This window comes from Convolutriloba macropyga, chromosome 11 (genome assembly GCF_964194025.1).
Source record: "Convolutriloba macropyga chromosome 11, txConMacr16.3, whole genome shotgun sequence".
NCBI lineage: Eukaryota > Metazoa > Xenacoelomorpha > Acoela > Convolutidae > Convolutriloba > Convolutriloba macropyga.
In genome coordinates, this window is record NC_134478.1 from 11,114,890 (window position 1) to 11,127,959 (window position 13,070).

Here is a 13,070-nt window from a genome sequence, read left to right on the forward strand (position 1 = left end):
TTAATAATTTTAGTGTTATTGTCATAAGAAACATTTATGAGTTGGTAAAAACTTATGGAGAATCCAACACCTAAAGAGGCAACTGATTATCTAACCGTTTGCATTAAAATAACAAAACGCTGACAAATTCACTTAAACCAAAAAAAATTAAATTAAAATTTGAAATTAAGTATTTATTTATTTACGCTCCGGGAAGCTAATTTCGTCAAAACTGGAAATCTCTCTCTCTCTCCAACAACTCTGCAGGCTTATGTCGAAAAAAAACTATCCAAAAACTTATGTCGAATCTGCAGGCTCCAATTAAAAATTTGGTTGTATGTGAGCCAAACAGGGCAGAAACTGATCCAAGCCCAGAAAAATCAACCAAAATTACAAAAGGCGCCAAAAATCTTACAAATACTTTCAAAAGATCCTCTGTAAGGTTAATTTTTATTCATTACAATAGTTTTGAGCTCATGAAAATTTTTGTTGCTTCTTTAAATTAACATAACCTGAAAAACAACAAGACGTTTCAAGAAAACTTGAAAGAAATAGCAAAAAATTGATAACTTAATGAAATTTGTTATGTTAATATCCTCGAATCGAGGCGATTGGAAGTTGTCCATTCATACTGAATTAGGCCTGAAAACTGTTTCATTTGCCATTTAAAGTAGATGAAACCTGAAAAATTTGAAGAAACTTGAAAAGATTAGCAAAAATTAATTAAAGTTGCAAAAATAAACGACATTCAGATCAGCAAAATCATTTCCGTGATTTAAAAATCAATCCATTAACCAAACTTCTATCCAAAAAAAGTTTGTTTGGCCTATAAATATGGAAACTGAAAAATTACAAAAATTTTCAAAAAAAACATGAAAAAATTAGCGACAAATGATTAGGCTCTGGTGTTGAAGTTGGTATAAATAACGAAAACAAACCGAATACATTGGCATCAAAGATGTTGCGTATATCATAATAGCAAAATAAACTCTGACCGGCCTTCAAAATATACAAATTTTTCAAAAGTAATTAAAAAATTGAAAAACAAGGAAAAATTGCATCACACAGGGCTCAAAACAAAAAAAACTGGCCTTTTCACATCGAATTCTCAGGCCTTCGAGCAGTTTCAGCACAATAGGAACCCAAGAGGCTACTATAGCCTGCTGAAGTCCTCTATTGCAACCTAATGCCTGCCGAGATTTTCCTGTTTATCCCGTTTCAAAAGCTCAAAGTCATGAAAAAGGTGTGAAAACATCTTTCAAAAAAAACATAGCAAGAGACGTCCTGAAACAATTCAAAGCATTTTCATTGACTAAACAAAAAACTAGACCTAGAATAGAATCTGACTTTATTAGGAATACTATTTACAAATAAATCGACAAAAAATAAAAAAAAACATTAAAAATCAAAGTGAAAATGCCACATGTGAGCAAAAAAACACTAACGAGAAAGAAGTTTTGTTCAAACACCGTTATCTCATTCAACTTAAAAACTCTCACTCTTAAAGTGCAAAAAATCACGCCGCAAAACCACTCGCCTTTTGGTTACACTTCCTGGTTCGGCGTGACCAAAATCATCACTTCAATTTGACTTCAAAATATGGTGAAAATGTATGATGAGGTCTTAAAAAAAGACAGCGCCAATAAAATATAAATTCTTTGAATTGCAAAAACACAGAAAAATCAATACAATCCAAATTTTTTGTATAGTAAAAAATAGGAGCTCTATAATGGACAGCTGAGAAGCTGAGGATGGCTATTGACAATATGTGAATGCTCTGAGTTTGAGAGTTTCCCAAAGAAACCACAGACATTTTTTTTAATATTGGCTGCATAAACAAAATCTTGGACATCACAAAAATGTATCACCTTGAAACACTCGAGCGGAAAACAACTGTCACAGGAAAGTTTGAATTGTGCTATCTAACTCAGAATAATCAAAACTAGTCATTTCGGATACACGTTTAACAATGTTCAATAATTTCAAATCACTGCCAAAAGGACCCATTAGCTGGAGCGAAATCGGAAGGGTCTGCTTTTGTGACATTTTAACCGGAAACGAACATGCAGGAATACCTGCCAAATTTGCAGCACAAGTTAGCACGTCTTGAAGTTCAGACTGTTCACGCATGTCTTTTTGAACAAAGTCCGAATACCATGGCGCAACGTCTAAAGACACGGGTGTCAAAAGCGCGTCTAAATTGTTAGATTCAAAACATTTCTGAAAATCTTCGAAGACAAGTTTACGAACTTTCAAAGCTGTAATGTAAAACTTATCAAGATTGCTTTTCAGAGAGAAGTAATTTCCCAAAAGTATTCTGCCTTTAACAGTATCGCCGAGGAATTTAGTCCTCGTTTCTTTGTAAATGTTCGGCGAAGATCCCATCGCATAGTTCTCAACGTCGTCAATTCGAGATCCGAATTCAATACCGTCATATCGTGCCATGTTTGACGCCACGTCGGCAGCAACAAGTACAGAATAGCAAGGAATTACGTGTCTTGTTGAAGGCAACGAACATCTGACAATTTCCCAATTAAGTTTTTCTTTCATCTCAGCCGCAAAAAACTCCCAGACGTCGCAAATTTCACTTGACAAACCGTGAACGTAATATTCGTCTGGGATTCCAATTCTCACTGTCCTGGTTGAAACGTTCTCAGAACCCCTGCTCAGAATCGAAACGTCGGAGGTGGAATCGTAAATGCAGCTTCCTTTGGATACGAGACTCTGTGTACGGCTTTGAATTGAAGGGATTGGTTCTTATCAAATGTCTTCAAATATTAAAACCGATTCAGCTATTTATTTCCAATTCATTTTAATCTTCACACGTGACAGTCAGCTACAACAGCAAAACCAACAAAATCAAGGGCAGAACCAATCCATTCTCAGACCTCAAAGACATCTTTCAAAATGTGAGCAGATCGTGAAAAGATTCCAGGGGTGTCAAATGCGTTTGCCAGCGATACCAATCCGTGTCTGCTAACTGCTCCATAAGAGGGCTTGAATCCCAGAACTCCGCAGAAGGCAGCTGGCAGTCGAATGGATCCCCCTTAAATTGAACAACGCCGTTGAGAATAACAGTTAACTTTTCTTTGGAGCTAACTGCTAGTATATCAACTGATTCGAATTTTGATGATTCGAAAAAGAAAGTGAAACAACGAGAGTACCATTAGATACACAGATATGTTTCCAAGTGTCTCAATTTCTACGATGTTTCAACAATATAGAACTCATGTTTATCAGCCTTCAAATTAGAGCTTTTCGACCCATAATTATTATAAAAAAGTTTCCGTTCATGGTAGACTACAGCTTTATGCATAATAGATCTAGCTATAGTTGAAGGAAATTTGAATGAAAAAGAACTATTAAATTGAACATACCACGTAGATTGACAGAAAATAGCCGCCATTGATTCCCACAGTCCCGATTGGGATTGAAAGAACAGAAATTTATTCTAGACTGTTTTGCTGAGCAAAAGCTGCTTAAACACTGACAAAAAGTGAGACAAGAGTGAAATAAGCCTTGAGAAATTGGACAGACTTCATGCAAAAATTTTGAAAAGGCTGTGAAATAAGGAAGAGCGAAAAAAATGTCCAGGACACAGCAGTCAACCTCCGTAGACGAACAATATTTCATAGTCAATATACCATATACCAATAAAGAACCCAATAAATTATAAAGAACAACATTTTTTGAAAGCATAAGAAAGACATAAAAGGACAAGACAGAAGATTCGGAGACATTTGCAAACATTTAAAGGTAAGATACATAGTAAAGGCAAAAAAATCATAAAAATATTTTTAAAAAATTTTTGATCTTTAAATCATGAAAAAACCGCTTATTAGAAAAAGTTTTAAAACTTTCAAAGTACAACCAAGGTATAATGTACCAAAATGAACAACTGCATGTAACAATTAAAATTCACTGAATCCTGACTTTAAAAAACCGATGTTTTTAAAGTAAAAAAACCATAAGCTACAAAAAAGCATTCATTCAAGGAACAATGGTATCTGTCAAAGATGAGTTAAAAAATAGAAACCAATTAGATTAACAATTACCGCTATCTTAACGCAAATTCATAGCAAACAAACAAATCAGTGCTACCTTTTTAAAAATCGAAGCCATTAAAACTGTTACATATAAAAAATTTTATCTAGAAATAACTACGCCAGAGTAGCCAAGCATACCTTCCAATAAAAACAATAATCAATCGGACAAAATAACTACAAATACAGGTAAATTAAATATTAGTGATATTAAACAAATTAAAAAAATTATCGTGTCGTTAAAATCGATAAGAAAAACAATCAGTAAAAAGAGTAAGTTTCACAAGAGCCAAGGACCTGTAAATAACGAGGCTAAGTCAGCCGAAAACAAAACTATCTTCAAAAGCCAACGAGACCAATCACTAATGACAGAAGAAAGAGGGCAACAAAAATAATTGCCAAAAATAAACTAAAAAGAACAACTGATAAATTTATTAACATAGCCGGCAGATTGCCGGAATAGCCGCGAAAGAATAGACCTGCAAGCCGTATAATAGAGATAAAAACAGAGACAGATCTAAATTGAAAAAAAAAATCGACGCCGCTCAAACATCTATGTAAAAAACATTCAGCGAGAAATTAACAAAGCTTGCTACAATTTATCCCGCAGAAGCCTCTTATTAAGGAGCTTTACTGCAAATATGAGTTCCTTTGACCTTTAACAAATTCAAATTAAACTTAAGTTTTAAAGTGCAAAAGTCATTTTATTGAGTGAGTAAGTCACCTATGATCAAAATCTAATCACGCAAAAAACTTTTGCTAAAGAGTGAGAAATAACGTCACGCGCGCAAACGCCGTTAGTGAGAGGAAGAAGTCATTCAGAAAATTTGACTTTTTCAGCTTTGCTGTGTGAACAAATGTATAACGAAAAAGAGCGTACGACGACGAAACAAAAAAACCAAGAGCATCGCAATATAGCTCCGCTCAGCTTACAGCTTCAAAGCTATAAAAACATTGTTTAAGTCATATAAACCACTAAATGCCTTTTAATGAATCCAAATAATTTAACTATACACCAAGAAAACACTTGTATGACCTTTTTGAAACCATTACATAATGGAGGGAGAACAAGCAGAAAAAAGTTAAATTGACGCAAGTTAAACAATTTTGCTTTCAAAAACCAAAAATCACTTCAATAACAATTTCTTAACCCCCACCTCCCTTAAAACAGTTAAAAATTTCAACTAGCTTTTGTAACTTTAAGATACTTGCTTTTTGCTCCCTTTACAATTCCAGAGTGAGCTAAATCACTACTAATTTGACTTCTCTGTGACGAAGAAAAGTAGATAAAAATGAGAAAAGATTTAAAAAACAGCACCAAAAAACAATCCACATTCTGTTATTCGGCGAAGTAAAAACAAAAGATAACAGGATCAGTTCTGAATTACAATTCAAAGAAATGAACAAGCGGAAGACAACACTATCAACCTTCTTTAAGAGCAGCCTCCGACAATGAAAAACTTATTAATCAAGACGTCCTCAAAAGTAAACAAAAATAAAGCCACAAAAAATAAAAATAATTTAATTAGTCTCAATTGCAGTAAGATAGAGTCACCGAATTTATTATGTCCAACAAAGTCACTTCCTAAAAAAATTTAGAGAGTTTAGACAGCATACGCTAACTTTGTAGAACACCATTGAGAAGCTAAGTAACACAACATCATTTGGCACAGCGCCACATCACACTCCATATCTGTTGGATTGTAACAGACTTAAAAACAACGCCACAACACAATCCATATCCTTTGGGTTATAAAATATATGCGGTAGATTGTCGGAAAAAGCCGCCATTAAAGCGCCATATCTTTAATTTCAATTCAAAATTAGACACACTTTTGTTCCTTAATGAGATGATACAAGGGCTAGAATAAATACCAATAAGCATTAGAGATGGCAATAAAGACCTATAAGAACAAAGTTTCAGTAACCGTTATCAAAATTGGGCTTTATGGGTTTATGCCGATTCTAATGTTCATTTCTAATTCAATGAGTCTGCTCATTTTAGATTGGTTTCCTGGGTACCTGCTGTTTAAATGCACTTTGAGCAAAACGAGCAAAAAAATGAGGTAAATCAAAACAAACTTTTAATCGGCAAAGTAAAAGATAACAGGACCAGTCCTCAATTACAATTCAAAGAAATGAACAAACGGAAGGCAACTCTTTCAGCCTTCTTTAAGAAGCAGCCTCCGATAATGAAATCATAAATCAAGACGTCCGCAAAAATCCACAAATAAAGTAACTTGATTAATTTCATTTTGAGTAAAATAGTGTTATAGAATTCGTTAAGACCAACCAACTCAATTCCTAAAAACTTTAAACAACAAGAGTTTAGACATCAAACACCAACTTTGTAGAAGACCATTGAGAGACGAAGTAACAGGACAGCATCATTTGGCACTTTCCACGAATTCAATCGAAATAAGTGGCATCAAAGTCACTGAAATACGCATTAAAAGCCTGAACTAACTCAACAGCTCATTTCCCACTATCCAGATAGTGGGGATAAATTAACTTCAATTAAAAATTTTTCGAAAACAAAAGCAAAGTCAATAAAACTATTAGCAGTAAACTGAAATCTTTAAAAAACAACAATATCGCCTATCTGGTGAGCAAATAAAACCTACTTTTGAGGAATTTGCGACAAAAACAATTCCGAAAAATGTGCGAAAACCAAATTTTTTTAAAGCCTAAATGCTGTTAGCTGTATATGAAACGAAAAAATAGATATAAAAAAAGCCCACAAGAGAATCTAAAGCGACGTCATTAGTAGTACAAAGTGACAGAACAAATGGATTAATTAACAGAACTCGCAAAAGACAAAAAAATAATTGTCGTAAACGAGTCGTGTCAAATCTGTTCAAAGCTTCAGAAATATATGATCGCGAAAATTTTGAAAAAGCGGAAATGATATTCATCATTAATGAGACGAAATGACGAAACAATTAGACAACGAAAAAATCTGCAAAAACAAAAAAAACATTCTTCGAACGAAAGTGTCAAAGTCGTGAACACCGTGGAAGACATGAGACAAAACCAATTAACTGATCAAAATGTTGCTCATAAAGGAAGTAAATAGAGCTGTCCATAATGGGGTCGATAAACAGTACGATAAAAGAGGAAAACTAAAAAAAAACTACATTTTTTAAAAACAAGTGGTGTCAAATTAAACCAAACCGTTTCATTTTTATTCAAATCATTCGCTTATTTGATTGAACTTCAATAGAGCCATCGAAAATGCTCTTTGATAAAAAAAAACATATAAAGCAAAAAAAGGGATTACAGCAGCACCCAAAATCCAAAAAAGCATATACTTTAAGAAAACAAACAGCGCCTAATATTTGAAAACCATTAGTTGCCTTTTGTGGGGTTTCATACAACTGCGACTATGCATTAGTTGAACACATACCTTTCATAAGCATTTGTAAAGAACAGTGAGAAAAAAAGCGAAAGCTGAAGTCAAATTGCCTCGCATGAAGGAAAAACGGGATAAACCCAAAAAACAAATTTTTTAAATGGAAGTTGTGTCAAAGTTTTGCAACAGCTAACTATACATAAAAGGAGTATGTATAATCAATAATGACTCATTGGGGAACCAAAGGTGATGTCATGAGTGAGACTAAGAGTGAGAACAAATAAAATAACTACAAGCACTCGCAAAATCATAAAAATAATGATTGTCGTAAACAAGTCATGTCAAATCCGTTCAAACCCTGTTTTAAATGGAAAAATTATATCAACTAGAAAATGCCTGATATGCGGCAAGGAAATCTACCGTTAACGAAATGAAAGGACAGAACAATTAGACAACGGAAAAAAGCTGCTCCATCCAAAAAATAAGTTTTTCAACGCAATTTATCAAAGTCGTAAAAACTGTTACACGAAATAAAACCTTACGAAAAATCAAATTGTTGGTCACAAAGGAGCTACTTAGAGCTGTCCATAAATGAGGTTAATAGAATGATAAACATCACGATAAAATAAGAAAAACCCAAACAAGAACTTTTTTGAAAACAAGTGGTGTCAGAATCACCGGTTGAATTCTATTCAAATCAAAACAACTGCAACTATCAATTGTTAAAACATAATCGACTAACGTTGGGCGAATTGGTCTCAAACGACCGGTCGGCTTCGTCAGCTATCCACGGTTTAGTGAGGCTAGCTTTAAATTAATTGACAGGGCGAGCGTAGCTGGGGGGGGGGGGGGTAGGAGGTTCAACGGGGGCGCTGATGGGGATGGGGCAACATTGGGGGGGGGGGGGGGGGGGGGGAGGGAGGGACAACAGTGATGGGAGGGGTTTATTGGATGCACGGGGTCCTTGCGGCCTGAAAGAATGGCAGGGGTGGGGATTGCGGGATGAAGTGAGAGGGTGCTGATTTTAGGAGGGGTGTTGTGGGGGGTAGGGGAATAACCTCTAAGAACCGCCCTTCACACAATAAGTATAGGTCTCCAAAAGCGTTTCAGTGAATAGCATATTTGCAGACTAGTGAGTTGAAAGGCTCTAAGAGCACCTAATGCCCGCTTCGCGCTACATGTTCATCCCGTTTCTGAAGACAAAAAGTCAAATGGCTCAGACAAAAAATCGGTCAGGCGAAAAATAGCAAAAAAGAACGACAGGACTAATATAATTGCTACAAACTTCGTTTGAGAGCAACTAAACATATGTATCATCTTTCAAGAGTATTCATACAGAAAATGCAAATGCAGACAAAACAGCTAAAACTAGTACTCAAATTGCAGCACGAGATATACTCGAGCAAACCAAAAATCTGATTTAACACCTCGACTGAAATTGGAGCAGCTTCAAACAAGGTCACGCCTTATCACTACCTCGTTTTTTGCTCGTTTACAGATCTTTAAAAAACATAAGAACTCCGGAAACGACTCGAAGAGCCTTATCTGCCAAAAAAACACTGCCCCTTTCAAATAAAACCAGAATAAACAAGGAATTTTTTATTATTATAAAGGCACACAAAGCCAAGAATTAGTTCATTGAAGCAAATAAGAGTATAGAAAGCTCGCAAAACAATTGGCAGGTCATACTAGACTAGGAAAATAGTCTAAGACTGTAGAAGAACTACAAAAAAACTAAAAAATAAATTTCTCTAATTTTTCTCATATTTCTCAATATTACAACGCTTTAAACCATAAAACTGTAATCACTTGGTATCTAAATACTCCTCAAATACCAGTCTTATTTTCGAGTCCCAGTTAAGGCAGAAGAACAAAGCAATAGTCAAATAATCGCTAAAAATCGCCAAGAAAAACCAGTCAAAATACAACATAGCCAGCAAATTGCCGGAGAATCGCCGCCGTTGAACCGCTTGACGCACATTGGGATTGAAGAAGAAGAAAAGAAAAAAATAAGAGAAATTGACAGAATTTTTCTAAGTGTCAAAAAGTTCTTATTTGGTGTCTTCATATTCGGTTAGATTCTAAAACTGCACTTAATTCAACTTCTAAACTGAAGGCTCCAAAGCATAACACTAATGATAGCTAGCAATCGCTTTAAAGAAGTTTGATAACCTAGTGTACTATGACTTAATGACCGGGCTTCATATGTTTATTCCATTTCTTTTAATTTTGCTCTTTTGTCCTTGACCGTATTCACTACATTACGTAATTCAATACGTGAAAGAATTAAAAACACATTCAGTTGAGTGAAATAAGTCAGAAGTCAAGCGTGAAAATTGTGACTTATGTGAAACAATGCGTTGAAAGTTTAAAATGCATTCAGTTGAAACAGTGAGTGAATTAAGTCAAAGTCAAACGTGAAAATCGTGACTTATGTAAAACGACAAACGCGATCAAAAGGTAAAGAGAATTAAAAAAAAGGAGAGCGCCTAAACAATAGCCGTTAAGAGGCTGACTGTGGCTATAAATAACTCAGCACCTCCAAACTAGCATAAAACACATATTAGCTACCAAAAACCATTAGTAAAACAAGCCAAATATCAGCATAGTCGGCAGATTGCCGGAAAATAGCCGCCGTTGATGCGCGTGATGCACAACGGGATTGAAACAGAAAAAGAAAAGAGATAAATGGACCAATTTTTTTCAGTCTCAAAAAGTGTTTTAATTTGGCGCACAGTTTCAGTTGGATTGTAAAGCTATACTTAATTCAGCTTCTAAACTGTGGTAGCTAAGAAGCTTAATACCAATGTCAGCTAGCAAAAACTCTAATGAACTTTGATAACCTAATTCTCAATGGCTTAATGACAGGGCTTTATCGGTTTATCCCGTGTCTTTTGATCTTTTGACTTTGACAGTATTCACCTCTTTGCGTAATTGAATGCGTTATAAAATTTAAAATCTATTCAGTTGAAACAGTGAGTGAAGTAAGTCAGAAGTCAAACTTGAAAATTGTGACTTATGTAAAACGAAAAACGAGATCAAAAGGTAAGCAAATTAAAAAAGGAGAGCGCCTAAATAAAAGCCGTTGAGAGGCTGACAGCGGTATTAATAATGAAACCTCACCAAAAAAATGAAAACAGCTATTTCAAAAGCTACATGTGAACAGGAAAACGCTCTCTTAGTTAATTTTCATACCTCAATTTCTCGCTCTCTCCAGAACAACGGAATGGACAAAAAACCACTCTTTTCGCTTCGCTCTTCAATTTTTTTCAGCTCCAATTTATTGTTTCATTTCCTGCTCCAAAATTGATTAACAAAGTACACTTCTCCAATTCTTCTCTTCGAATCGTAAAAAAAAACAGCTAACATGCATTTCAACTTCTTTGAATTGTAAAAAAAGAGTAACGCAATAATAGCCGACTGAGAAGATTGAGGTCGGCTAATTTAAAACAAAACACAGCACGGACCACTATAACAGACAGCTGAGAAAATGAGGGCAGCTATTATACATAACCAACTAACGACGGGCAAATTGATCTTAGCGCTAGCTGCCGCCCAGGGAGGTTGACTTAAGAATAATTGAGGGGGTGTGGCGAACAGGGAGGTCTCAAAGGGTTCTGGCGTATGGGTTCACGGGTGAAATGATGTGGAGAGGGAGTGAGGGGGACTACAAGACATCGACCGGGGGTCAGACAATAAGAAGTGCTTTAACTTATGGCTCCTCAACAGTTTCTGTTAGTTGTTCGCTTAATTAATCTGTGAGAGCAATGCTCAGCGACTTAATGCCTTCTGTGCATTACCTGTTTATCGCGTTTTTGAGCACAAAAACTCACATTGTTAGAAGCAAAAAAATTAGCAGACGAAAAAAGTTGGTAGTACGAAAAATTGCAATAAAGATTACCAATTGGACTAATAAAATTGCAAGAAACTTCGTTTGAGAGAAATTTTAAAAGTTTACTAAAAACAATCATTAACTTTAGTCTGTTGAAACAAAATTTATTGGAATAGCAAAAAAACCTTGCGGTATTCCCTTCCCAATGAAGTGCACTAATTCTGTATGTTTGTGAGTAAACACGAATGTGGAAACATTGTGCCACGCACAGTATCATGAAAGCCGTCTTCATCAATAACTTCTTGCCAACCTGTATCGGATCCAATAGCAAAAGGCACCAGGTCAGCAGCCACGGCAGCCGCACTTCCCCCACTACTCCCTCCCGTTATTATAAAATCATCAGATCTCCTTTCATTATTTACGTTCAAAACTGTCCAGGGATTCACAACCGGTCCATAAACACTGTCAACCGATCCAGATCCCATTGCAAACTCGTCCATATTAGTTCGTCCAATTGCGTCATATCCATTGTTACGTAACCGAGAAACGACAGTTGCGTCATAAGGGCTGACCAAGTTGCGTAATGCTGCAGACGCACAAGATAGAGGCATACCTTTTACAGCAAAATTGTCTTTGATAAGATATGGAGAATAATTTGAGTCAAAATTAGCGTTGATGTGCGTAATTGCGTTGAGAAACGACAACGCTTTTATATTTTTGATTACTTTTCCGGGCAGAAAAGATTTGATAGCCTTCAGTCTACTACGCATTAGTCTTCTGAAACAGGTTACTCAAACGGTACAGTGCACAAAATTAAAACAAAATTGTGCACGCAAAAATTGTATAGAATTAAAGTATAAAATTTATTGGAAAAAAGTTAACATAGCCGGCAGATTGCCGGAATAGCTGCGAAAGAAGAGACCCGCGTGCCATATAATAGAGATAGAAACAGATACAGATCTAAATTGAAAAAATCGACGCCCCTCAAAAAACTAGAAAAACATTCAGCGATAAATTAATAAAGCCTGTTATAATTCATTCGGCAGAAGCCTCTTATTAGGGACCTTTATTGCACAAATGAGTTACTCTGACCTTATACAAATTCAAACTAAATTAAACTTTTAAAGTGCAAAAGTCATTTTATTGAGTGAGGTAAGTCACGTATGACCAAAATCTAATCACGCAAGTAACCTAAAAACTTTTGCTAAAGCGAGTGAGAAATGACGTCACGCGCGCAAATGCCATTAGTGAGAGGAAGAAGTCATTCAGACTCTTTCAGCTTTGCTGTGTGAACAAATGTAAAACGAAAAAAGAGCGTCAGACGACGAAACAAAACATAGCAGGACATGACCTGACGTACAATTCAAAGAATGTTCATTGACTAAATAGAAAACTAGACCAAGAACGCACTATGAATGGATTGGGAAAACCATTTAGAAAAAAAAACAGATCCAAAAAATTGAAAAACTGTAAAAATCAAAGTAAAATTGCCGCATGTGAACAAAAAACCACTAGCGAGAAAGCGAAATTTTGTTCAAACACTGTTTTCTCTCTCCTTTAAATTTAGAGCAAAAAAATTCACTCCGCAAAATCACTCGGTTTTTCGCGCCACTTCCTGTTTCGGCGTGACCAAAATCACTGCTCCAATTTGACTTCAAATATCATGAAAATGTGTGAACAGATCTTTAAAAAAACATAGCCGGAAGAATTCCGGAAACGACTCGAAGGGAAAATCCATTTAACGCCATCCAACTGCTCATCAAACATAACGTGTTCTCACTAGTTTATGATTATCTTGAACCAAAACCATGAAACAAAAAAGTAAAAACAATAAAATCAAATCTGTTAAAATATGATAAAAAAT

The 13,070-nt window shown here is 35.4% G+C and overlaps 1 protein-coding gene across 1 annotated transcript; it reads right to left on the bottom strand.

Moving 5' to 3' along the window:
* Window positions 1-1,873: 1,873 nt before the first annotated feature.
* On the bottom strand, window positions 1,874-12,058 carry LOC142349910 (glutamyl-tRNA(Gln) amidotransferase subunit A, mitochondrial-like). The gene is made up of 3 exons (XM_075401757.1): window positions 11,517-12,058; window positions 2,868-3,025; window positions 1,874-2,703 (listed from the first exon to the last, which is right to left on the bottom strand). Exons 1-3 carry the CDS (start codon window positions 11,974-11,976, stop codon window positions 1,876-1,878), a joined length of 1,446 nt encoding a protein of 481 aa, XP_075257872.1. The 5' UTR covers window positions 11,977-12,058; the 3' UTR covers window positions 1,874-1,875.
* Window positions 12,059-13,070: the final 1,012 nt, after the last annotated feature.

Coding starts and splice junctions, on each gene's coding strand:
- LOC142349910 (XM_075401757.1), bottom strand. CDS start 11,976: ATGCGTAGTAGACTGAAGGCTATCAAATCTTTTCTGCCCGGAAAAGTA. Junction 3,026..11,516: donor TGCTATTGGATCCGATACAG/GTTGGCAAGAAG, acceptor GTTCAATTTAAG/GGGGATCCATTCGACTGCCA. Junction 2,704..2,867: donor TTTTGAAAGATGTCTTTGAG/GTCTGAGAATGG, acceptor AGCCGTACACAG/AGTCTCGTATCCAAAGGAAG.